Here is a 26,334-nt window from a genome sequence, read left to right as displayed (position 1 = left end):
GGGCAGGCCCCAGGGGACAGGTGGTCCAGCCCGGGCCCCACTGGAAGTGGCCCCAGTATGAACTGCTATGCAAGGCTTGTGATGTCAAAACCAGACATGGCCCCAGGATGGAAAGAACACACTGACTTCTTTCTAAACCTCCCTCTAATTTTTTTTTTTTTTGCTTTTGTTTTTAAGATTTATTTATTTGAGAGGCAGAGTTACAGACGGGGGGTGGGGGAGAGAAAGATCTTCCATCTGCTGGTTCACTCCCCAAATGGCTGCAACGGCGGGAGCTGGGCCAATCTGAAGCCAGGAGCCAGGAGCTTCTTTCAGGTCTCCAATGTGGGTGCAGGGGCCCAAGCACTTGAGCCATCTTCTGTTGCTTTCCTAGGCCATAGCAGAGAGCTGGGTCGGAAGAGGAGCAGCTGGGCCAGGAACCGGTGCCCATATGGGATGCTGGCACCACAGGTGGAGGTTTAGCCTACTATGCTACAGCACCGGCACTCCTCTACCCTGCCCCCCACCACCTCATATGAGGCCCGGATGCAGAAGTCTTTCTCTTAGTGAATGTGTCTTCTCTCTTTCAATGAGGAGGCCTCAGGCAGGCTCTTGCTGTGCTTTATTAACTTCACAAACAAAGCTCACATTATTTTTATTTCAATTGGCTAAATAAAATGTTCTATACAAGGCAAACACTTCACCACATGATATTTAAATGAAAAATAAAAAGTTTCATCCTACAGAAGTCTCCAGCTGCCACATATAAATAAAAGACATCAGTCATCAATTAAATAAGTTAAACGGCTGTAGGATATTCTGTTAGGTCCAGCACAGATCACCTGCTTGCTTCCTAACAGTGTTCTGGATCCCCACAGCTGAGGTCGTGGGACACTCCACTGGGACTCGCATCTCAATGGAAAAGCACTTGAGGCCCCTTCCCAGACCACGTGCCAAGATGAGGATTGGGTTCTCAGAGTCTAAAGCAACAGTGCAAGAGCATGACCAGCAAGGCGAAAGCCGAGAAGCCCAAGGCTCTTACCCACCCCATGCCTTCTTATAGTTCACATGCAGGCAGAGAACAGGGAAGGCAGCAAAAGCAAGGCTCGGATGGCCTCAGGGCAGCAAACGTAAATCACAATTGAATCTGAGACCTGGAAAATGGCCAAACTCTTCTTTGTGCCAAGACACAAAGACACAGTCTTAAGCCAGATTTTCACCATGGAATTTCTGATTGCATTAAGTAGGTCAGATGAATTTAAGTCTCTTAATTAGAAAACGGACCTTTTGGGGCAGAGTTTAGGCCACAGATGATACTTATATATAAGGCATATGTCATTAATCCCAATGCAGGCATCACCAATTGAGTGCTGCACTCCTCTATCTCAGATTCCATCTCCACACAGCACACCAAGTGCCCCTATTGTTCCACTAGGCTTAGCATTTGAGAAAATGAAAATAACTTCAGCCCTTCTCCATGTTCTGAAGTACTGTATGTGAAGGAAGAAATGTAAGACAGGCACTGAAGCCTGACTCCCGTAAGAGTAATCATTTCACCTGTTTCAAATAGGTGTCTACTAAATGGGAAAGGCCAGCTAACTCAGAGTTGTTAGAAATATTAGGATAATGTATGTAAAGTGCCCAGTATCATGCTTGGCATATAGTAAACATTTAATAAGCAATAGCTATAATTACCATTATCATAGTATCATCTTCAGGTTACTGTTGTTGACCATGGAATTGATAATGGCATGTCCATTGAAAGAAGGAAAGCATAGTAAGCTTATGTATTAGGTTGAACCTTATGAAATCAATAGCCGACAGTTTTTGACTTAGAAAAGTGGCATTTTTTTCTGATTTAACCTAATACATAATGATGTATTTCATTGAGATCACTTACTTGTTTTAACTTCATCAGATTCTTCCCCTCAAATGTTGCCCCCAGAGACATGTTCCCACCATTCAAAAACTTGCTCCAGTCAGTTGCTAGAGCAAGCAAAGCAGACAGTCTTCTAGAGGGAAGTTGAGGAGCTGGTACCTAGTTCTGCTACCCACTTTCTACCTAGCCATAGTGTCCAAAGGCCTTGATTTCCTCATCTGTATATTGGGGTTTTGTGAAGATAAGAAGAGATAATGGACAGGAAAACACTTTCAAATGCTAAAATCATTGTACCAAAGCAAGGTCTTATTAATTCCATTAGACTACGCCACTTCAGAAAACGTTAGCAGTCAACATTTGATTTTCAGTGTTTTTCTGTAGAAAAACTGCACATGAAAGAAGAGAGAATTCATGCAGCCATGCCAGATGGTGGTGGAAGCTGATCTTGACGTGGATCTTAGAACTAAGTACACATACGGTGCTTTGTCCTTCAAAATCGTACCTCGTCAACGTGAAGTAAATGCGATAATGAGAAATGCCTCAAATGTCCAGCTTGTAGGTTTACACCAGAAATCACACACTTCAGAACAACTCACCAGGAAGACAGAGGACTCACTTCCCCCTTCCCTAAAGGTCTCTAAAGTGGGTGGCGAAAGTTCAATTTGGGTATGGTTTTGTCTACAGATAGCATGTAACCCTCAGGTCCTCCCAGACGAATGGCTTCTGCAACTCTAAGGAGCAGTTTGATTTTGCCTCCCAGGGACGCGTCTTTCCAGTGCCCTCGGCCAGGGTGATGGGGCGGTGAGGGAGGAGGACGTATGTGGACCGGTTACCAGCAGAGGTGAGTGGGACCCTGTGCCATTCCTGGAGTGCTCTCCCTTTGGCCAGTGACCCTGGGTGACCTCGGCACACCCGGCGAGGGTCTCCTAATTTAGTCAGCCTCAAAGGCGCTGTTGGTGGCGCCCACATATTCAGACTTCTTCTTGTGCCGCGTCCACATTTTCCGGAGGATCCCGGGGACGCCACAGGAGGCGCTGCCTGTGAGCGGCAGGGAGGCTTCTGCTCCTTGGGGCAGAGTTGGGTACTCTTCCGCCATCTTCTTCAGGTGTCTAGATCTGTAGAAAAGCCAGGGGCAGCTGGGGAGCAAGTGGCCGGAGGGCCCTTTTCCTCCTCTTTTCCTCCAGCCTGCGTCTAGGCTTTGCCGGCTGCCGGCTGCAGGCTCACTGTTGGGACCCACCCAGCAACACCTTCCCCTGCAGGAGCCTCCCACGAGACAGGGAGGAGGTGGCCCTGGGCATGCTCATTCATGGGATCCCACGTTCTGCTCCTGCTCCCTCCTCTGCCTCTGGCCCCATCCCAAGTTCTACTTTCCCACCCCTCCCACTCGTGTTAAACAATATTGTTGCGAAGGGCAGGTGCCGCAAAGCATCAACCACCAAAGGAGCATGGGCACTGAGCCTGAATCTTGCTCTTTGCCTACTGTGTGACCTCGGGCCACAGTGACTTAACCCTCCCAGCCTCAGTTTTCCCGTGTGGAAAATGGGGATAGTTTCATCTAACTCATGGGGCTTTTGTGAGGAGGAAAATGAGATAATAGCATCCAGTGTGTTGCAGATCCTAAGAGTTCACCATCTCCCCATTTGCTGCTTTTAGATGGAAAAAAAAGGGGGGTACCCCTTTTCACTTTAGTGGCCAGGGTTCAGGAAGAAATTGCAAGGAGAATGGGCGTAAGAGAGGGCAGTCATTGGGAACACTCGCAATGTAGCTGTGTGTGCCTCTTTAAGGCGCAGTGAGGTGTGTGCCAGTTTACTTCAGCAGCCAGCGCTAGTGGCTGCCGCTGGGAGCCATGCATACTGGGGAGCAATACAAGCCTAGGGAACTTTATTTCTGCACTTTTCTCCAGTGCAGTCCCAGCACACTGAGTTATTTTGTAACTCTTTCCGGAGGACTGTGTCAGCTGGAAGTATCCCACACTGCCCAGTCTCTGCCCTGCCTCCCATAGCTTTCCCAGCATGCACTGCCCAGGCTGGTATTGGCTACGGGTTCACTGGGATTTGTTCCCGGCAGAACTCACGTTGAAATTTCATCCCCATTAGGAGATACGAGATGGGACCAGATGGGACCTTTAAGAAGTGATTAGGGCTCTGCCCTCATGAATGGATTGATTAATAGGCTAGTGGGCTAATGGGGTATCTTGAGATGGGGCTGGCATAAAAGCCACTTTGGTTAGGTCGTTGGCACAGCCCCATCTCTCGCCAGGTGAAGTCTGTACTACCTTAAGACTCTGCAGCAAGACAGCTGCAGGTCCTGGACCCTGGCCCAGAACCGTGAGCTACATAAACCTCTTTTCTTTATTACTTAACCAGTCTGTGGGATTGTGTTTTTAGCAACAGAAAATGGACTAAGATGATATTTTTATCCCTTGATCTTTCATATGTGCACTGAACACTTTCCCAAGTTCATGGCTTCCCAACTACTAGGTTCTAAGTTTCTAGGAAAACGTTAGCCACAATTTGTGCTGAGCTCTCCCCACATGGTCTCTTTCCATTTTCTCAATAACCCTTCAAGATGGGTACACCTGTCATTCTTGCTTACCTATTCCTTTTGAAGATTTATTTTATTTGAAAGAGTGACAGAGAAGAAGCCAGGAACTCCATCTGCATTTTCCACATGGGTGGCAGGGGCCCAAGTACTGGGGCCATCTTCTACTGCTTTCCCCAAGGCATTAGTAGGGAGCAGGAACAGAAGCAGAGCAACCAGAATTTGAACTTGTGCTCTGATAGGGGATGCCAGCATTGCAGGCGGTGGCTTAACCTGCTGTGCTACGTCACCAGCCCCCTTTTAAAGGCTGTGGAGGACTAGGTAATTTGCCTGGAGTTGGAGTTTGCAACAGTGCTAGACTTGAAAGCAGATGCTAGTCGAGAGCCCACACCTTCATCATCCCTTATAAACTGCCCGCAGCTTGGAGGATTGGAGGAGTGGTGACGGGGGCATGTGGAAGTCCACACTGAATTGAACTGAAGATCTTTGCTTAGTGCAACACCGACCACAGTGTGTGCGCGGGGTGTCGGGCCAAGCATTCGCTCCTGCCACCTTGGTGGCTGGTTCCAGATTGGTGTTAACAGGAACACTGGGGTTGTCAGCTGGAACTAAGACCTTTGCGTTCTATATACACCTGTGGGCAGGGACCCCTAAACTGACTCCTGAGGCATTTCTGACCCCGGAGTGCCCATGGGAGATCCTGAGAGTGGTGCACGACCACGCTCATCTCAGTAACCAAAGCCCTCCCGGTGACACTGCTCCAAGCCTACAGAGTGGCGTTAATGAAGTGGAAACCATGAAAAGCACTTTGGCTTAATCCTATGGAAGCTGCTGATGAGGCACAGTGCAGACCCAGGATTAGTGCCCTCATTAAAAGGTAATTTACAGCAGGCGCAGGTTTTGTTTTTAGCATCGTGAGAGTCTGAAACCAGGCCACCTGTTACTGCTGTGTGCAGGCCCCGGGCAGGGCAGGGGCACGTGGGGAGGTACAGTGCTTACCCTCTGGCTAGCGCAGCCCTGTTCTCCGAGCCTGCGGCTGCTGCCTCCGCCGCTGGCGCTGCAGAAGCTTTCACGGAGATCCGGGGCACCGGAGGAAGCTGCGGTGCAGAAGGGAAGGGACTGTGAGGTGGGACCCGCGTTCTCTCGGGTGCACTGGCTGGATCCCCGCTTCCACCTGGGCAGGAGACCCCACACTCTAGCAGGCAGCAGATGCCCCTGAGGCCTTGTGAGAACAGTGCTGCCCCCCCCCAAGTGCTTCTGCTTCAGACAAGGGCCTGAGAACCTGCATTGCTAGCCAGCTCCCAGAGGCTGCAGGAACCCCACGGGGGCCCCACTTGGAGAACCACTGACCTAGGGACACTTGGGAGAGGACAACTCAACCCGTGAGCCTCACCTCCATCCCTGGTATCCAGAGTCTTACTTCGTCAAGTAAGAGTTCAAGTCCAGGCCTGAACATTCTTGCTTTGCAGAGGCTGCCTAGACTTGGGGCGACGTTCAAGGGGCAGTCACCTCGGACCTTCAGCCAGGCCACTGCATTGCCCCATGCCCTCCTGGACTCTCAAACTCTGGGATTCCCCACTGCAGGGCTGTCTCTCACTCTTCAAGGATCCCCAACACTGATTCTCCATTCATCTATGCACCTTGACCTTCGGTTACCCTCCACATGCATCAAGTATTCCGTTTCCAGCAGGGTGGCCCTGCCTTCCCTAGTGCCTACGAACAACCCTGCTCCTTTGACTTCACTCTGGTGATGCTTCCTCCAGGAAGCCTTCCCCAGAAGCTGCTGGCCTAGGCTGATGTTTCTCTATCCTCAGGTCTCCACAGCACTAGCATGTGTGTGACACGCTGAGACATCCCACCCACTCTGTGCTTCAATGGCTCTCTGTGTTGTGTTTACCCAGTTTCTTGGTCCCCAGAGAGCCTGCATGGTGAGCGGCAGAGGCTGGGACTTCACCCTTTGGTTAGCCCCCCCTTGGCACTCCCAGAGCATTGAAAATTAACTGCTGGACTCACCAGGGCAAAGTCCAGAATGTTCCTCCACCCCAAGCCCAGTGGAAGGCTTCAAGTCACCACATTCCTGCCATCGCTGGGAAATTCCAGGTCAAGGGCAGCATTACCCCCACCCCCTTCTCTCCTGAGCTGCCCAGAGGCTATGGGCAGAGTTACTGTGCCACCTGGTGGCCCCTCAGCACCTGAGCGAAGACAGGCGGGTGCTTCAAAAAGTTCGTGGAAAATAGAATGAAAAGGTTTTAAGTTTATTTTGGTGCAGGCATCTGTGAAGTTCCTGTACCTGAGGGGCCTTCAAAATGTTCATGGAAAATGCATTTTATGAATTTTATGCATGGGTTTCAAAATTTTTGCAACAAAACTAACTTAGCTTTTTCAATTCTCTTTCTTTGAAAGGCAGGGAGACAGGGAGGGAGAGGAAAGAGGGGATGGGGGTAGGAGAGAGAAGAGAGGGGAGAGGGGAGAGGGGAGAGGGAGGTCTCCCATCTGCTGATTCACTCCTCAGTTGTCCTTGACAGCTGTGGCTGGGCCAGGCCAAAGCAAGAAGGCCAAAACTCAGTCTGGGTCTCACACACGGGTGGCAGGGACCCGCTTACTCAAACCATCACCTGCTGCCTCCCAGGGTGCGCATTAGTAGGAAGCTGGAATGGAGGGAGCCAAGTCTCGAACCCAGGCACTCTGATATGGGATGTGGGTGTTAAACCACTGAGCCAAAGGCTCATGCGCAAACTTATTTTTTAATTCTATTTTCCACAAACTTTTAGAAGAGCCCTCCTACACCCAGCCCTGCTTAGCTGTGGAGGAATGGCTTTGTTCTGGACCGAATCTTGGCATCCCCCTCAAGTTCATACATAAAGCTCTGACTGCCACGACTCAAGTTCACACATAAAGCTCTGACTGCCACGATGATGGTACTGGGAGTGGGGTCTTTGAGAAGAAACTAGGTTTAGATGTGGTCATGGAGGTAGAGCCCCTATGATAGTGTTAGTGTCCTTAAAAATAAAGGAAGAGGGGGCCAGCGCAGTGGCATAGTAGGCTAAGTCTCCACCTACAGCACCCACAATCCCCTATGGGTGGTGGTTCGAGTCTTGCTTGCTCCACTTCCTATCCAGCTCTCTGCTTTGGCCTGGGAAAGCAGTGGAAGATGACCCAAGTCCTTGGACACCTGCACCCATGTGGGAGACCCGGAAGAAGCTCAGGACTTTTGCAGGTGCTGAATCTGCCGACACCCTGATCTTGGAGTTCCCAGCCTCCAGAAAGGGGAGAAAATGTTGTGTAAAGCACCCAGCTCCTCGTGTTGTGTTATAGTAGTCCGAGCTGCTGAAGGCATCCGTGCTTCGTGTTTTCACAGCCTTGAGAACTCTACATGTCTCTCCCCTCCTGCTGCACCTGGGAACGGGTCAGGCCCGTGCACCTGCAGGGCTTATGACAGAAACCAGTTCTTTCCCTTAATGGATGAAGGTCTTCAAAAAGGTGGTAGAAAATGCATATTATCTTTGCACTCCATTTTCCACCAACTTTTTGGAGTTCTCTCGTGTGAGATGCCCTTTTGCTTTCCCAAGTGCTGAATTTCTGCGAGGGAGGCGTGGCTGGTGGTGTGCCACGAGTGCACAAGGGAGGCTCTGTGGACGGCTTTCACAGCAAAGATGGCCAGGTAGGCTTTCCAAATAAGCCTCAGGCCAGGAGCAAAGGACACTTGGTTTCTCTTCACGACACAGCGGAAAGAGTGATGGGGAGAAGTTAAAAACAGATACAACAAACCAGGCTTACTTCACTTACCAAGGATTTTCCATATGCTCGATTCCCACACAGATGCGATGCCTTGGGCTCTGAAATCCCCACTGCAAAGTGGAACAGAGGAGGTATTACTCAGTGGTACTCCATGTTCTGCCTCCTCCCCACACCCCACCCCATTCTGCATCAATTATCAAGTTAGCTTGTCAATCACAGAAGAGAATTTAAAGGCCTTTGTCCCAAGCAGCAAAACCAGGCAGTAGGGTCAGGCCTGGGACAACCACTGATTGGAGTCACCCGCACCTTTGCCACTCTTCCTTGGGGACTGGAACTAAGGTCTAGATAAGATCAGTGTCAATGCAGGTTCATATGCAAACCTAACAAACAGTGGGTGACTATGATAATGGCTGTGCATGGGGGGGTGAAGGAGTATATTGGAAATCTCTATACTTTCGGGTCAACTTTGCTGTGAACCAAAACTGCTCTAAATAAATGAGGTCTATTAAAAACAACCCGCACATATGGGAGCATTTAGCACTGTGTCTGCATGCAGTAGGTGCTCAGAGAATATGCGCCCAGCTTCTCCTTTCTTCCTGAGGCCTCAGGTCGTAAGAGGTTAAAAAGGTTATCAGGAGTTAAGTCTTTACCTTTGAGATCAATTATTTCACACAGTGCTCCCTCTGTGAAACTCAAAGGGCCCACACTGTGGCACAGTGGGTTAAGCTGCCACCTGCGGCACTGGCATCCCATAGGAGTGCTGGGTCGAGTCCCGGCTGCTCCACTTCCACTCTGGATCCCTGCTAATGTGCCTGGGAAAGCAGTGGAAGATGGCCCAAGTATTTGGGCCTCTGCAATGGCGTGGGGTCTCAGAATAAGCTCCTGGCTCCTGGCTTTGGATTGGCCCAACTCCTGCCATTGTGGCCATTTAGAGAGTGAACCAGTGGATAGAAGATCTCTGTCTCTCCTTCTCTCTCTGTAACTCTACCTTTCAAATAAATAAATCTTTAAAATAAATATTTGTGGAAAAATTGAATCTGTACCAAACTTGTGTAGACCTACCCTGTCATTTTTCCCTAAACAATAGAAGTACAGAATAACAAATATTTACATAGTATTTACATTGGACTACGTATCATAAGTATCCTGGAGGTTTTTTTTTTAAAAAACAAAGATTATTTATTTGAAAGGCAAAGTTACAGAGAGAGAGAAAGAGAGAGAGAGAGAGACAGTGAGACAGAGAATCTTCCATCTGCTAGTTTATTCCCCAGATGGCTGCAATGGCCAGGGCTGGACCAGGCTGGACCACAGCATTGGCCCACTTTAAATATATGGGAGGAAGTGCTTAGGTTTTTTGCAAGCACTGTGCCAATTTCACAGAAGGGACTTGAGCATCTGCAGACTTTGGTGTCTGTAGAGGTCGTAGTCAACTTCCTAGGGTTCAGGGAAAGAAAGGAAAAATAGCAAGTCCTCAGATATCAGACACTGGCCCCACAACCCTTGGACACCTACAGCTTTCTGATAGGAGGATGGTAGACCAGATGCCCATGGTCGGTGCCTGGCTTTTCCTGTGGAGAGCACTTGGGTCTGGCTTTGACTCAGAAACACTCCCACCCACCCCCTCTGGAATCCATCAAATCGAGGGAGTTGAAGGAATTGAACCAATGCCCAGCTCAATCTCTTTTTTTAAAACCCGACTAGCACACCATGCATGTGACTGGGCAGACTCTCTCCATCTCATAACTTACTGCTCTCGTCTCTCAGAACAAAAGACTGACAGGCTACCAGGAAGGAAGAAAAAAGAAAAATAGCCCCTAAAACGAGAGCTGGGAAGACATGACTCTCTGGGGAAAGAAGCAGTAGCTAGGGAATCAGGAGACTTGGGAGTTAATCTTGGCTCTGAGGCCAGCAGGCAGTGCGACCTTGGCTAGGTCAAAACAGTCCCTATGATCTCAGTGTCCTCTTATGTAAATTGGCAGAGGGATGGCTGCGTAGATCAAATGTTCTCTACGTGCAGCGTACATCAGAATCACCTGCGGAGCTTGTTGAAAACACAGATCAATCAGTGCATCCTAATTCTGCAGTCTGAGCCAACAACATTTGCATTTCTAAATTTCCAGATTCTGCTGCTGCTCCTAGGACCCCACTTTGAGACACCACTGCATTAGATCATCTCTAAATTGCTGATTTGTAATCTGTTGTCCCTGGGGCAGCAGCATCTGGGAGCTGGTTGGAAATACAACATCTCAGGCCTGCCCAGTCCTACTGAGTTAGAATCTGCATAAAAACAAAGTGATTAGCCGGCGCCTCGGCTCACTAGGCTAATCCTCCGCCTAGCGGCGCCGGCACACCGGGTTCTAGTCCCGGTCGGGGCACCGGATTCTGTCCCGGTTGCCCCTCTTCCAGGCCAGCTCTCTGCTGTGGCCAGGGAGTGCAGTGGAGGATGGCCCAGGTGCTTGGGCCCTGCACCCCATGGGAGACCAGGAAAAGCACCTGGCTCCTGGCTCCTGCCATCGGATCAGCGCGGTGCGCCGGCCGCAGCGCGCCGGCCGCGGCGGCCAGTGGAGGGTGAACCAACGGCAAAGGAAGACCTTTCTCTCTGTCTCTCTCTCTCACTGTCCACTCTGCCTGTCAAAAAAAAAAAAAAAAAAAAAAAACAAAACAAACAAAAAAAAAACAAAGAGATTATCTGGCACATTAAAATTTGAGAAGCATGGCTCTAAATTCTCTTTATGGGGCTGGTTGTTGTGGTGCAGTGTGTTTAGCCATTATTTGGGATACCCACATAGCATATCGAAATGTCAGGTTCAAGTCCTGGCTACTCTGATTTTGGTCCAGCTTCCTGTTAATGTGCTTGAGAGGCAGCTCAAGTAGTCAAGTTCCTGCCACCTGTTTGGGAGGCCTGGATGGAGTTCCTGGCCCCTGGTTTCAGCCTGGCCCCGCCATAGCTGTTGCTAGCATTTGAGGAGTGAATCAGGGGATGGAAGCTTTCTCTGTTTCTCCTGTCAGTTTGCCTTCAAATAAAGAAATAAATAATAAATCTTTAAAAAAATAAATTCACTTTATGATTTTGCAAAGAGAAATAGTCTGTCTCGTTTTCCCTTTTCAACAGATGCCCACTCACCTATACATAGACACAGAGAAGATTCTATCACTTAATTTGCAAGGCAGATTGTGGTGTAGCTAGTGCTCTCACCCGACAGGCACAGGCTTCTATGTAACCACATAGCTGGAGAATATAGCTCAATGTATGCATTCTTATACATAGGACCAGAAGAACAGGACTAGGTTCTCAGTGATAAAAAAAAAAAAAAAAAAAAAAAAAAAAAAAAAAAAAACTTAGGGGAAAAGATGAATGGAGGAAGTCTTTTTTGAGTTCTTGATATAAGCTAGTGCAAAACTGTTGATGTCTAAAGGCTTCGAGAGGGACACCCAGACTGAATCTTTTCAATTACAACATGAACACCTTTAGGTTGTGGGCAAAACAGAAATAACCTACACCACCATTAAAATGACAAAATAGCATCATGGACTTCAATGGACTAAGGCCAGGTTCCTGTTTAACTGCTTGGGGTGGAAACCACTCTTAAAAATAGCATCTAAGATAAGACAATAACATTACCAGTTTCAAAACAAATTTGCCCCTGAATTATTTTTATTGCTTGTTACATCATTCAAATTTAATATGATATTTTAAGATGCCAGTTCATGCATGAAGAACTTCCCTTGCTTCATGGGCAGTGGCTTACTGTCGCCCAGAGCATCACGTCTGAGGCCCATGATCCCGGTGGTCGTTGGAAACACGCAAAGCGGGACTCACATGCCGCTGCCGCCCTGTGGTGGGCAAGCAGCGGGTTCGAAGGGGTCACGGCGCCCAGGGACGTTGTGGGGAGCTGGGGCCGGGCTCACATACCTGGTCTGGAGGGGGTTTTGGCGGGATGGGCCCCGGGCGGCCGTGCATTCTGAAGGCGGCCGAACCTGCGTGCATCCCCTGCGTCCCGGCGGTCCCCGCGGTGGGGCAGCAGCTCCAGGGGCCGAGGCGCGTACAGGTCCGACTCGATCACCACCTGCGGGCAGAGGAAGGCCGGTCAGCTCATGCCTCTCTTCACGGCCCCCAGCACTGGAGCTTTGCAGGAGGGCCTTATGCTGACAAACGGACTTGGGGCATCTTCCCCGCTCCCGGGAATGCTAGGAGCTCCGCAAAAACGTGGGTAGAAAACTGGCCAGAAAGACAGAGCTGTTTTCTGTGTCGCCAGACTGCCAAGGAAGCCCTGGGGAATGACACCTTTGTTCCTGCAGAGGAGGGGCTTTTTGGATGCTCCGTGGAGGGAAGACCTAGGCAGAGGCCGCAGGCCCGCCCATCTGATTCTCGGGTTTTACAAGGAAGGAAGCTGCTGGCAAAATGGGGCGGGCCTGAGTCCTAAAGACCCCCATTTCCTCCCGGATGCAGAGTGCCTGTGTTGGGGTGAACTTCCAGCGCGTGGATTGCGCCAATGGAAATCCCAGGAAGCTGGAACAGGTGGTTAATGTCAAGATCACCTGCTGCAGTTATTTGGGGAAGTACAGCACAACCAAATGGGCCCCCAAAATTGTAATAAAAATAAAGGTGGTCTTCCACATTCTCAGATTCAACCAGCAGTGCCTTAAAAATATTCAAGGAAAAAAACAACTCCTGCATCTGCCCAGAACATGTGCAGCCTTTTTTTTTTCCTTGTCCTTCTCTAAACAATACAGATGAACAAGTATTTCCATACCATGAACATAGTTTTAGGTGCAATCTACAGAAGATTTAAAGTATACAGGAGGTTGTGTGTAGGTATATGCAAATTGTACTCCATTTTGTACTCTTTTGCATGGGTTTCAAAAATTTTGGCGTCAAAATGAATTTCTTTTAATTCCAAGTTTTCATGAACTTTTGAAGAATCCTCAAATAAGGGACTTGAACATCTGTGGATTTTGGTATCCAAGGGCGGGAGGGAGTCCTGGGTCCAAACCCCCGAGGGTACTGAGAGAGAACTGGTCTTAAACACATCACTGAAATAATTTCTGTCAGAAGCTTGGACAGATGAGAGCAGCCTGAAGGGAATCCTGGCAGTTTGGGCTCAGATCCTGGATATTTTATCCACTATGAGGACACTGGGTCCTTCTTTCTGAATGTCCTCAAACCCTGGAAATCACTAGAACCCCCAACATTACCTGACCGCCTCACAGAAGTTTGATCTGCCCATCTGCCTGCTTCGTGTTTCTGCAGCTGTCCGGCAGACCACGTTGCGTTCCCGACCCAGGGCTTCCTGTCTGTCGCCACGTAAGGCAGACACTGTCTCGGCCCTTGCAGCCTAGCCTTTGATGGACCCTGTTCAGTTGTCTACATGGCATTGCTTTTGGGGGATGCTGAAACAAAAATGGATGTTTTTAAAAAACAGCATGGGGCCCAGTGCTGTGGCATAGTAGGCTAAGCTTCCACCTGCGGTGCCTTATGGCTGCCAGTTCAAGTCCAGGCTGCTCTACTTCGATCCAGCTCTCTGCTATGGCCTGGGAAAACAGTGGAAGATGGCCCAAGTCTTTGGGTCCCTGCATCTGTATAGGAGACCTGGTAAAAGCTCCTGGCTTTGGATCGACCCATCTCTGGCCGTTGAGGCCATTTAGGGAGTGAACCAGTGGATGGAAGACCTCTCTCTCTTTTCCTCCCTCTCTCTGTCTGTAACTCTGCCTCTCAAATAAATAGCATTTTTTTTTAAAATGGTATTTCAACTCTGGAGAAAAATTGGATCTTTAATAAATATTGTTGAGATAAAAAATCAGGTCACTGGGGGAAATAGGTCCCTGTCCACATTCTCTGGAATGAGTACCAGACAGATCAAAGCTGCCTGTTAAACAACAACCAGGGAGTGGGTGTTTGGCTGAGCCGTTGAGATACCTGCGTCCCATATTGGACTGCCTGACTTTGGTTCCTGGCACCAGATCTGGTTCTAATTTGCTTTTTGTGTAGACTCTGGCAAGCAGTGGTGATGGCTCAAGTAATTGGGTTCCTGCCACCCATGTGGGAGACCTGGATTATGTTCCTGGCTCCTGGCCAGGCCAGTGTGGGCATTTGGGGAGTGAACTAGCAGATGGGAACTTGCTCCGGTTCTCAAAAGCAATAAATAAATAAAAATAACTGATAAACAGCGACCGCAGCAAACACTTGAATTGAATATAGCGCAATATAGTGTTTGTTACCTACAATAACTTTTACCCATCTGCACAAAATGCTAAACCCATAAAGCTGAAAAAAACTGGGGCCAGCACTGTGGCATGGCAGGTAAAGTGGCACTGGCATCCCATATGGGTGCTGGTTTGAGTCCTGGCTGCTCCACCTCCAATCCAGCTCTCTGCTATGGCCTGGGAAAGCAGTGGAAGATGGCCCAAGTGCTTGGGCCCCTCCATCCATGTGGGAGATGCAGAAGAACCTCCTGGCTTCTGGCTTTGGATCGGCCCAGCTCACATTATTGTGGCCATTTGGGGAGTGAACCAGCGTATAGAAAATTTCTCTCTTTTGTTTGCTCTCTCCCTTTGTCTCTGTAACTCTTTCTTTCAAATAGATAAATCTTTAAAAAAAAAAGCTGAAAAAATTAATAGAAAAATTGGGCAAAAAATCTGGCAATTGACAGTAGAAATATAAATGAAAAGATGCTGAATAATAGTAATTCATTAAATACAAATTAAAATAATGTTTCCCCCTCTCATCAGGTTGTCAGTGAGGAAGATACTCCATCTGGGGTCAGGCAAACCTAAGCTCTAGTCCCACTCGGGCACTTGGTGGTTATGTGGGAAGGGGCGTTTCTGCCTGCACTGGCTGGGTGCAGCACCGTGAATGGCAGTCACGAGTGGAGCTGTCTCCAGGCACCTTTCTCTCTTCATGCCGCATATTCCTCCACAGCAGCTGAGAGCAGTCAGAAGCCTTCTGAAGGCCAGATGTTTATGTCTCCCATAGAGGAAAATGAGAGAAGCTGTCACTCTTGGCTTCAGTTTAGTCCTTTGCTTAGACAATTAATATATCTCGGGGCCGGCGCTATGCCGCAGTGGGTTAACACCCTGGCCTGCAGTACCGTGCCGGCATCCCATATGGGCGCCGGTTCAAGACCCAGCTGCTCTACTTCTGATCCAGCTCTCTGCTGTGGCCTGGGAAAGCAGTAGAAGATGGCCCAAGTCCTTGGGTCCCTGCACCCGCATGGGAGACCTGGAGGAAGCTCCGGGATCCTGGCTTTGGATCGGCACAGCTCCAGCTGTTGCAGCCAACTTGGGAGTGAACCATCAGATCGAAGATCTCTCTCTCTCTCTCTCTCCCCCCCCTTTCCTCTCTCTGTGTAACTCTGACTTTAAAATAAATAAATAAATCTTTAAAAAAAAGAAAATTAATATATCTCAAATTTCATCTTAAATGGGTTAGGAAATCAACTCTCCCTAGACCTGTTTTTGGGACCCAGTCTCATTTATTCTATGCCTTTGAAAAAAGCTGATGACAGCAGAAGCATTTAGGATTCACTACGGGGACTGGGGAAAAAAATCCCTCTGGGCACTGCAAAAGGTGGCGATTTTGTGGGGTCTCCAGCAAGCCTTGGAGGCAGGCTGAGGGCAGCTTCCGGTGTGCAGCGGTGGGTGGTCTGTGCTTGTCCCCCACACAAGCTGTCCCCCTGCTCTCTGTCCTTTCTCAGCACTGTTCTCTGCCACGAGGTCGCCCAGGATACTGGACACATGTATTGTGTGCCAGCGGGGGCCCCAGGAATATGAATATGCAGGATTCAACAGGAGGGACCTGAGCCTCTTTTTTATATTTAATTAATTAATTAATATATTTGAAAGGCAAAGCTGCAGAGAGGCAGAGAGAGAGAGAGTGAGAGGGAGAGAGAGAGAGAGAGGAGGTCTTCAAGCTACTGGTTCACTCCCCAGATGGCTGCAACATCTGGAGCTGTGCTGATCTGAAGTCAGGAGCCAAGAGCCTCTTCCTGGGTCTCCCACATGGGTGCAGGGGTTCAAGGACTTGGGCCATCTTCCACTGCTTTCCCAGACTACAGCAGAGAGCTGGATCAGAAGTGGAGCAGCCAGGACTTGAACTGGCACCCATATAGATGCTGGCACTGCGGGTGGCCTTACCTGTTACGCCACAGCACTGGCCCCAGACCTGAGCCTCTTAATTAATGTCCACATGGCTCTGCGGGGGGGAACCTTTCCTCACAGCTATTCCACAGCTATTCTTGACTTTTTTATCTTTTTTCCCCATCAATCGTCTGAGAGGGAGGGCGAACCCTGGTGTGGTGTTTTCACACCCACTTTGCGGAAAGGGAAAAAGAAGGCAGGAAGTGAAAGCCTGGGAGGTAGACAACAGCACTATGGTTTGAATATCTGTATACAACCCGCCCCCACTGCCTCCTGAATTCAGAGGTTTGGGCCCCAAAAGTTTTGATTAATTGCACTAAAAGGGTGAAGATACAATTATTTTGTATTTGTGTTTGGGGGTAGGAGTCATTAGGGTAAAGTCCCCATGATTAAATCTTGGTGGCCTTAAAAGAGACCATAGACGTGGACAGACACACATGCATCCCGTCTTTCACCATGGGGTGCTCTGAGCCACCCTGGGACTCTGCCAGCAAGCACAAAGGCCAAGCAAACAGGGCTCCTGACCTTGGCCTGTGAACCTCCAGAACCGTAAGCAAAAACCAACTTTCCTTCATCCATTAGCCTGCTTCAGGTATTTCATTGTAATAATGAGAAGCTGACCTAATCACATAGGGAGACCCTGCCACCCTCCAGCACTTCCTCAGCAAGGCAGCTGCTCCCTTTCAGAAACCGGAAACACCACCTCCCCAACCCCTTCTTGGCAGCATGGGACAGGAGGCAGCAGAGAGGCACGGGCTGCTCAGCCAGCAGCCCATGGGTGGATGGAGGAGGTTTCCTGGGGGCGGAGGTGAGACGGGGTACTCTCCAGGTGGTGACTCAGAACTGAGCCCCTCAAAGGATGCCCACTGGCAGGGGAGGAAAGCGGGAAGAGATCTGGCTCAGAAAGCTCCTGTCTCGCAGCTGGGCCCGGTGCTGGGTTCTTGGTTCCCACCATAAGGAGAGCTTTGAGATGGCTCCAGGGCAGCGTGCTCAGCTTGCAGGGCACAGAGCTGAAAGGATGACCGTGACCCGAGGGGCTCCTGGCAGCCTGCCCTGCTGTCTGGTCTTTAGGACACTGCCTGGCCTAACAGCAGGCCCTTTAGCACTCTGAGTATAAGGCAACATTGGCGATCTGGAGTGGGGTAGGAGGTTGAGAGATGTTGGTGAGGAGGGGGAAAACAGAAGGGCTTTAATGCTGGAATTTTCCTTTCGCAACTGTCTGCTTGAAATAGGGGAAGGCACTGGAGCAGCAGCCTTTGGGACAATAAATCCTTGCTCCTCTGTTGGTATCAGAGAGGTCAGGGAGAGAATGAGAAGACCCGGCTCACACACAAGCCCCGGGGTTCATCGGCTGACATGCATGCTTGTTCGTTCGCCAGCTTAGAAGGCTGGTCGGGAGTTAGAAAGACAGCAAAGACCCACTTCATGGAGAATCATCATGGTTTAGGACTGAAGGGATCCACGGAAATGTTCTGGACCAACTCCCTAACTTTACACATAGGGAAACTGAAGCCGAGAAGGGCTGTGAGTTTAAGTCAAGCGCCAGGGCCAGAGCCAGGTTGGGAACCATTGCTTCCTGCCTCCTGAACCCTCTTTGTGGAACTCACAGGGATGCCTGTATTTCCATTAGAATGTTCAAGTGCGACTTCAAAAAACCAGGAGATCACCACACACATCCCTCCCCCACTAGGTTGAAATCTGGAGAGAGTGTGACATTGGCATTGTGATGTCTCCATCTTTCCTGCTGACAGCCATGCTAACTGCGTCAGCTGGAAGTGGCTCCGATCTGCTGAAAGGCTGAACTGACCTGCATCTTGGCATACGCTTATTCTGTTGAGCTACCCCTATGACGTCAGGATGATCACAGCAAACCTGCCTAAGAATCAGAAAGGAAACAGAAACTGGAGAGACTGTAGCAAGGGGACAGGATGTGGATGTGTCCTGGGTTCAGAAGAAAATGCAACTCCAGAGGGATCACGGAGGAAGTCAAACCCTGGCACTAACCACTGGAGAGGAGAGAGACTTGTGGCAGAAGGAATCTGACATCTGTCTACCAGGTAGCCCAAGGGGTGGAAAAGAAATTTATTTAAATAAGAGTTTGGAGCAGAGGAAAGTTGTAAATATTGATCCAGTTATAGAGAAGTACTGCCTAGGCATGATAACTGATCACAATCGCTTTCTGACCACCAATTTAGAGAAGACGTAAAGGAGCTCAAAAGGTTGGTTGAAGGGACGAGAGACCAGAGACAGCTCTTTCCTCTTTTTCTTCAACTGTAAGAGGGGCAGGTGGACTAAGAGCTCACCCATCTCTTCTAATGGGAAAGTGTCTGTGTGGCTGGGATGGACTTTACAAGCAGAATGATAAGGCCAACTATTAGGGGAGAGGGGGCCTGTACTTGTGGTGTAGTAGGCTAAGCCCCATACTGGGGCTGGTTCAAGTCCCAGCTGCTCCACTTCTGAGCCAGCTCCTGGCTAATGGCCTGGGAAAGCAGTGGAAGATGGCCCAAGTGCTTAGGCCCTTGCACCCACTTGGGAGACCTAGAAGAAGCTCCTGGTTTTGAATCAGTCTGACTGTGGCCATTTGGGGAGTGAACCAGAGGATGGAAGACCGACCTCTCTGTCTGTAACTGCCTCTCAAGTAAATAAATAAATCTTTAAAAACAACAACAAAAAAGATACTTTACAAAAAGAAATGCAGAGGTGACTTCAACAGGCTGGAAGCATCTGTGTTTCCATTCCAGCATCCTGCTAATGCACACACTGGGAGACAGCAGAGGATGACTCAAGTACTTGGGTCCCTGTCCCAGTGTGGGAGACTGGGAGAGTTCTTGGCTCTTGGCTTCAGCCTGGCCTGACTGGGGCTGTTGCAGGCATCTGGGGGATGAACAAGCTGATGGAAGGTCTCTCCCTTTCTCTCTCTTGCTCTGCCCTCCAAAACTCACCACTGAACTGTCCCACCTGAAGGAAGCTTCAGGATTTGAAGAACGGAGTCCAGCTTCTAGACTGGAAAGTTGGGAAGATGTACTCTGAATTACCTACAAACAGCTTCTTTGCCTTTTTTTTTTTTTGTCATGCAGAGTTAGACAGTGAGAGAGAGAGAGAGAGAGAAAGGTCTTCCTCCTTTGCGTTTCAATCTGACACCATCTCATCCACTGGGCCTTGAAAACTTGAAACATGTTGCTTCTAGACTTTGAGCTTAAGTTTTCAGGAACTAGAGCTAGATCAGAAGTTCTATCTTATGACCAGATTTTCCATCCATTAAAAGCCCTTCTCTTTGTTAATGTATAAAACGTTCTTAAAAGTGCTTATGAAAAAGCATATACGTGACAGAAAAATAAGCATGAATAAGTCGATGGTGGAAGGAAATGTCAAAATGATCCATAAATAATGAAAAGATGAAGAATCACATTAATAATTTGAGAAATGCAAATTAAAATAAGATATTTTCACCTCTCATATGGTCAGAGTAATAATACTGATGCCTTAAGGATAAGGTATCTTCAAAAAGTTCATAGAAATACATATTATGAAGAAATTATGGGTGGATTTCAAATCTTTTCCACCAAAATAAGCTGATCTCTTAGTTCCATTTTCCTATGAGCTTTTTGAAGTACCTTCACATAGTACTGTCTTAGCTATTCTGCACTTGATCTTAGCCATAAGGCTGAGAACTGATCATCTTAGCTGTTCTGGACAAGGTAGTTCAAAGTGTAGTTGCTGGGAACTTGGCAATGGCTATAAAATTGTTTCAAAGTTCATATCCTCTGACCCAGCATTTTCATTTCTATTAATTTATCCTCAAAGACATTTTGCATAAGAACATAAAATATGTTCAAGAATATTTCTTGTAGAATTGTTTTCATAGAAAATTGGGAAACTCCATTTATTGATAATTTGGTTAAATAATAAATCTAAACTACTTTGGTTTGGTTTTGGTTTGGCTAAAGGAACTCTAGTACATTCATGCAATGGCATACTATTCAGCCACTATAAAGAATGGAGTGGATTTATATGTATTAATTGGCATGAAAAGATGTTTGAGATCTACAGTTACATGAAAGGAGCAAATTTCAAGATAGTGTATCATCAGACAATAACACATAATATAGATTTGGACCTGGACATTTTTCACTTTGTTTAATGCTTATTGAACGTTCACTTTGCGTCAAATTCTGGAATCACAGATATTCTCTTTATTTAGAACAGGGTAGGAATGGAAATATTTGATGGATGAGTGGGTAAACTATTCTTATCTTTTTACCTGTTGATTCTGTTTTGAGACATAGACACCAAGAATCTAGTCCAAAGGAGAACAAATTAACTCATTGCTATGCTAATTAGCAATAGTGATAGAGTAATTGTGAAAGAATGGAGCATTCCAAATGCCAACGATAAAACACCTGGCTCAGGGAGGCTATATCACGTCATAGTCTGTTTAAACAGCAGCAACAAAAAGTCTATGTGAAAGGATGTTTATTGTCTCTGTCTGGGGAAAATGGCAGAACAGGAGGTTTTGATTCAGGGCTGTTTTGGTGCCTGGTTGACATTTGTCTATTATTTTGGTTAAGTGAAGGACACAGAAAACCCTTCCGGTCACTGAGAGCAGGGGAGAGAGAGTGAAGAAGCCAACGCTGATCTTTATGAAAGTCAATTAAATGGATCAAAACTAAAGTTTCCTTACATTCTTGGTCAAGAGGTGTTGAGAGCTTTTGACTCTTCTCCTGGCTGGACTGGACACTGCAAAGAGAGATAAAGAAATGTTTTTAGAGGATGTTCATGGGACCAACACAGCTGCAGTAATGACACTAAAGATTTGGATGGGGAGCAGACGGGGGTGGGGGGGATCGTAGAAGAGTGGGTGGGAAGAAGAGGCAGGGTTCCATAGCAATTTAAGAAGCTACTTGGTTTGAGTGCCCAACTTCATAACAGGATGATTCACAAAGTCTGAAAGTTGAAAACAACCAAAGGCCCATCAACAGGCTAATGGGTAAACACAGTGCAGTATGTCCACACAATGGAATATTACTCAGCCTTGACAAGGCATGAAGTTCTGATACATGCTACATGTGGATGACCCTTGAGATTGTGCTAAGTGAACTAAGTGACACAAAAGGATAAGTATTGTACGATTGCACTTAACATGGTACACCTAGTCAAATTTGTAAAGATAGAAACTAAAATGGTGGTTACCCAGGGGCTGGGAGCATGGGCGATTGAGGAATTACTGTTTAATGAGTATGGAGTTTCAGTTGAGCATAATGAAAGTGTTCTGGAATGGTGGCGATGGTTGTACAAACACTGAATGTACTCAATACCACTGAAGTGTACATTTAAAAATGGTTAAAGTGGCAAATTCCATGTTTCATGTATTTCACCACAAATTTAAAGAAATCAATTAGCCATAAAAAATATTATAGTACTTTGTTGGGAAAAGGTGTGGATTTTGTTGAAAAGGAGACCCTGGACATCTAGTTTCCACAATGCTGCTGGGATGATCTACCTGGAACTGAAATCCCAGCATGCCCCTGCCCTACTTAGAACAGAAATGACTTCTTATCACACAGTAGTGAAGTGACAGGAGAGGGTTGTCCTTGTAATTTTCCCACAGCTGTGGAGCCTGGAGTACAATGTGCTCGTTAATACCCAAGGCCTCAGTACCACCTTGACCACTGGGACTTGGGTAAATGACTCACCCCACTAAGCCTTACTTTCCTCATCTGCAAGACTGGGATCATAATAGCACCCGCCTCAGAAGGCTGTGTCTAGGATTAAATGAACTAATCTTTCTAAAACCCTTGGCTCAGCACCTGACAAAACAGTAAATTCCTGGGAATTAGTGGTGGTTTTGACGATGTCCCTCTTACTCTGTAAGATGAAGGCTGTTGGGGGCTGGCGCTGTGGCATAGTAGGTAAAACCACTGCCTGCTGGCATTCCATACGGGTGCTGGTTTGAGTTCTGGCTGCTTTATTTCCGATCTTGCTCTCTGCTCTCGCCTGGGAAAGCAGTAGAAGATGGCCCATGTCCTTGGGCCCCTGCACCCACGTAGGAGAACCAGAAGAAGCTCCTGGCTTTGGATCAGCCCAGCTCTGGCCATTGTGGCCATCTGGAGAATGAACCAGTGGATGGAAGACCTCTCTCTCTTTTCTCTCTCTCTCTGCCTCTCTGTAACTCTGCCTTTCAAATAATAATAAGTAAACCTTTTAAAAAAACCTTAAAAAATAAAAAATACAGGAAAGGATTGGAAAATGAGGGCAATTGGAAGGAATAGGTTATGATGTGCAGGGACTGGAGCTTTCCCTTAGGATTTCTCTTTCTGGAACTTTCCCACTTTTTCCTGCTGCTTTGTCTTTCCTTTCTTCCCCCCAACTGTTGCTTATTCTCAAAATAATTGTTTTAAATACTGTGGTACCATTCAGGAAGTAACTTCTCTTACTTCTTAGAAAAACCACAGCTTTTATTTTGTTTCTTTTACTGTGAATTGTGTGCATAAAATCTTTTTCTTAAAGGGCTCCCTTTATCTCTAGGAACTAACAATACACATATGTTAATCTGTTACAGACTTGCTCTATGTCCTATGCTTTTAACATACTTAAAAACACTGTAATATTTGTAAAATATTAAGATTTTTGTCAAATATTAAGATGACTCAGTTAAAAATATGCAGACACAAGGGGTCTTCAAAAAAATTCATAGAAAATGTGCATTATGAAAAATTGCAAGGATTTCAGAGTTTTTGCATAAAAATCAATATCCTTTAATTCCATTTTTCATGAACTTAAACATTTCTTTCTTTCTTTATTTTATCTGAAAGGCAGAGAGAAAGAGAATCTCCCATCCATAGGTTCTCTCTTCAAATGCTGGCAAAGGCCAGGACTTGGTCAGCTGAAGATAGAAACCAGGCACTCAGTCTGGGTCTCCCATATGGGTGGCAGGACCCAACTATTTGAGCCAGTAGCTGCTGCCTCCCAAAGTGTGCATTAGCAGGGAGCTGGAATCAGAAGCAGAGCCAGGACTTGAACCCAGGCACTCTGATATGGGATGAAGATATCTCAAATAGTACCTTACAAGTTATGCCAAACACCCATTCATTTTCCACAAACTTCTTCTTCTTCTTCTTTTTTTTTTTTTTTTTTTTTTTTTTTTTTGCAGAACCTGGGACATGTGTGTTGGGGAGAGGAATATCCTACAACAATAAATGTGATAGCAGCACAGGTAGAACCTTAATAAGTTTCGGCTTATCTTTATCTCTTTCATTTTTACAGCCACTCCGTGAGGTAGATGCTCTTCATTAACTCCACTGTAAGAGTCCAGGAGTCACTCAACTGATGATGGAACAAGGTCCACGCTCTTAACCACTGGGGACACACAGCCCAGGCTGCTGAGCTCATGCTCAGAAAGCTTCGGCCATCGCACGTTGGTAAACATGGCTAAATGTGGCCTTTGGGAGGGCTGCACCCCTTGTTGGACAGAGTCAAGCCAGTTACGCGTCTCCATTAAGGGGATGTGCAGATTCTCCCGCAAGCAGTGACTGGAGACCTGCTAGCACACAGAGAGCTGTCGGCTTGAAGGCTCTGGAGAAGGCTGGGACAAAGCAAGGCGTAGGCAGAGGCGGATTTCATCACTTCCTGGTCCAATGGAAGACCGCAGAAACTGGTTTTCTAGAGAACCCTCCTGAGCAGTGAGGTGACCGCTTGGTTTGATACCAGCAGGTGGCCGCGAATGAAAATGCCCAGAAGGGAACAAAGGATTAAATATTGATCTGGCACTGGACATAGTCATTGCTTATAATACAGAATAAAAATAGAAAACTTTCTAAATGAAGCCTTTAATTGTGCTTACTACCTATCAACTACTGTTCCAGATGTTTATATAGATTAGCTCATTTCTTTCCTATAATAATCCCAGGAGGTAAATTCTATTTTTCCTCTTTACAGAACAGGCAATTCAGGATCAGAGAGGTTAAGTAACTTGCCCAAGATTGCACAGTGTAGAAATAGCAGCAATCTCTTGGTCAGTTTGTTAAACAGAAAAAAGTATAGAAAATAGGCATGTTTAACATCTTCATCTTTGCTCCATTTTGCTTTCTTAGTGTGGAAAAGATATGCAAAACTAGAAGTAACAGTTAGGTGCCCCTTCTACCACCCCTAATTCTCCGTCCCTCCCTCCCCCAGGGCTCCTGAGATCACTACTTGTCCCCAGATACAGATGCAGAAAGCGCGGATGATAACGTTCCTCTGCATTTCTGAGTTTCCAGAAATGCTATCACACAGATAGGAGTCTTCAGCCTGGTTTTGTTCTCACTCAACATCACGCTTTCAGCCCTGTGTCCACACCCACACACGTCAGTCTAGCTCGCTCCTGCTGCCCGGGGTGGAGGACGCACATGGCATCAGCTCTGCCCCTGGGAGCAGCACCACGCTGAGTTCCCCCGGGCTACTGACTTCCAGAGTCTCCCGAGAGAATCCTGCACTTGGGGCAAGCTGCTGCCTTGTCCTCCTCCTCTCTCTCTCTGTCTGGCAGTAGATGTCTAAAGCTTGGTTTATGTTCTGCCGGCTGCTTCTTTGTGGCCAGGCTGTATCTCTTCCCCCACGCCCCCGCCCCGCCCCCTCCAAGCAGTGGCCCTGTCGGTGGCTGACACCAGAGGAAGAAAGGAATTGTTTGAATGTGGAGTCGCAACAGCAGCAAAAACATCCAGCCCACTTCATTCCGGTCTGACAATGAGAGCAGGGCCAAGCCGGAGTCACAGGCTGTCCGGGCGAGACAAGGGCTACAGGGCGAGAACAGAGGCAGCAGGAGAGAGGACCATGCTTTGAGGGGGGCAAGGGGACTGGCCAGGAGCGGGGACACTGGGAGGCGACTGAGCCTCCCACCCAGCCCTTCCCCAGGATCGAACCAGCTCACAAGAGCTCGTAAAGTTCCAGGTTAAGTTAGGCAGGGCAGCTCTGAGGTTGTGAGAAGTCAGCCGGAGCTCAGGGCGCCCCGCCTGCTCCACGGGACTTCAAGGCCACTCCTGGGAGGATGACTGCTCACATTTCACGGCTCAGTGGCAACTCAAGTGTCGGAGCCAGCAGGCCCGCACTTGCTCAGTGGAGAAAATGAACTCTGCCTGGCTGCCCCGGGTAGGCTGTTTTCCTCGGTCTCCCTAGTAATGGCTTCACTCTGCCTGCTGGGTACTGATGGAAGAGTGAGGCAGGGAGTGTTTAACTGCCCTCGCTTTCCCCTTGATGGATTCTCAATCCTTGTGCCTCCTTTCCAGAAAAAAAAAAAAAAAAAAAAAAAAAAAGAATCAACAGGGAATGAAAATCAAAACTGGGATGCCAGAAACCCGAGGCTGGAGCGTAGGGAGTAAAGCAGCACGTGATTGATTCTCCAAGCCCTCCTGCGGGAGAGGCCACGCTGAGGGAAGCGGTCAAGGGCAACCGTACTCACCCTTGGAAGGGATCACGGTGGTGAACACTTCGATGTTCTCATCGCTGCAGCTGTAGATCTGATGCATCGTCGCAGCCTTTTCTCCCCGAAGTGCCTGGGTACGGACTCCGCTCTCCAGACCCCTAGTCTCGAGCGTCGCTAATCCAGTCTGGCTCGGGGATCATTGTGCAGGTCCACAAAAGACAGCCTGGTGCTGTGAGCTCATCTCATTCCACCGTCTTCACTGCAACATTTTCTAATCCCATCTGTCCTTTTTTTTTTTATGAATCCTATTATTGCAAACCTTCGATTGAGCGTGGAGGCTTCAGTCTCCTCCCAGGGAGGATGTATTTAACATTTTAATCTTGCGCTGTCTGCCGCAGTGAATTTGGAAGTCTTTTGTGAACGGACGGTGGAGTGAAATCGCCTACTACTCAGTCCGTGCCAGGCTTGGCTGGAGAATTTTACCAAACAGGAGAACAGGAGATGGGGATTTGGGTACCGACAATTCCTCTTCTCATTGCAGAAGCGAAGGGGCTTTTTTTTCCCCCCTGTCTAGGAGAACTGGATAATCAGTCATTTGTCATGTGTTAGCTTGGCTTCCTTTTAACTTTCTATTTTAAACAAAGGAACTCTTTCTTCAGAGTGTTTT

General features: G+C 47.8%; 1 protein-coding gene across 3 annotated transcripts; it reads right to left on the bottom strand.

Annotated features, from left to right (window-relative positions):
- Positions 1–129: 129 nt before the first annotated feature.
- On the bottom strand, positions 130–26,267 carry VXN (vexin). 3 transcript variants are annotated; one of them, XM_089336293.1, is made up of 6 exons: positions 25,704–26,218; positions 20,955–21,010; positions 12,051–12,204; positions 8,186–8,247; positions 5,399–5,496; positions 130–369 (listed from the first exon to the last, which is right to left on the bottom strand). In XM_089336293.1, the coding sequence occupies exons 1-6, from the start codon at positions 25,768–25,770 to the stop codon at positions 312–314; spliced, it is 495 nt and encodes a 164-aa protein (XP_089192419.1). In that variant the 5' UTR covers positions 25,771–26,218; the 3' UTR covers positions 130–311. The 3 variants fall into 3 exon arrangements, with proteins under 3 accessions (XP_089192419.1, XP_002710494.1, XP_089192420.1); XM_002710448.6 differs by lacking the exon at positions 130–369 and adding an exon at positions 585–2,973 and having other exon boundaries at positions 25,704–26,267; XM_089336294.1 differs by lacking the exons at positions 130–369; positions 20,955–21,010 and adding an exon at positions 585–2,973 and having other exon boundaries at positions 25,704–25,905.
- Positions 26,268–26,334: the final 67 nt, after the last annotated feature.

The sequence above is a fragment of the Oryctolagus cuniculus genome, chromosome 6 (assembly GCF_051225735.1).
Source record: "Oryctolagus cuniculus isolate XC-2025 breed Fujian yellow rabbit chromosome 6, ASM5122573v1, whole genome shotgun sequence".
NCBI lineage: Eukaryota > Metazoa > Chordata > Mammalia > Lagomorpha > Leporidae > Oryctolagus > Oryctolagus cuniculus.
The sequence above is the reverse complement of the archived record's forward strand: the minus strand, read 5'-3'. Positions and strand labels throughout refer to the sequence as shown.

Bases quoted from the DNA above. Each gene is read 5' to 3' on its own strand.
- VXN (XM_002710448.6), bottom strand. From the start codon at position 25,770: ATGCATCAGATCTACAGCTGCAGCGATGAGAACATCGAAGTGTTCACC. The intron at 8,248-12,050 runs GTATGTGAGCCC...TCCACTTTGCAG, and splicing joins CAAAACCCCCTCCAGACCAG to TGGGGATTTCAGAGCCCAAG. The intron at 5,497-8,185 runs GTAAGTGAAGTA...TCTGCACCGCAG, and splicing joins GAGCATATGGAAAATCCTTG to CTTCCTCCGGTGCCCCGGAT.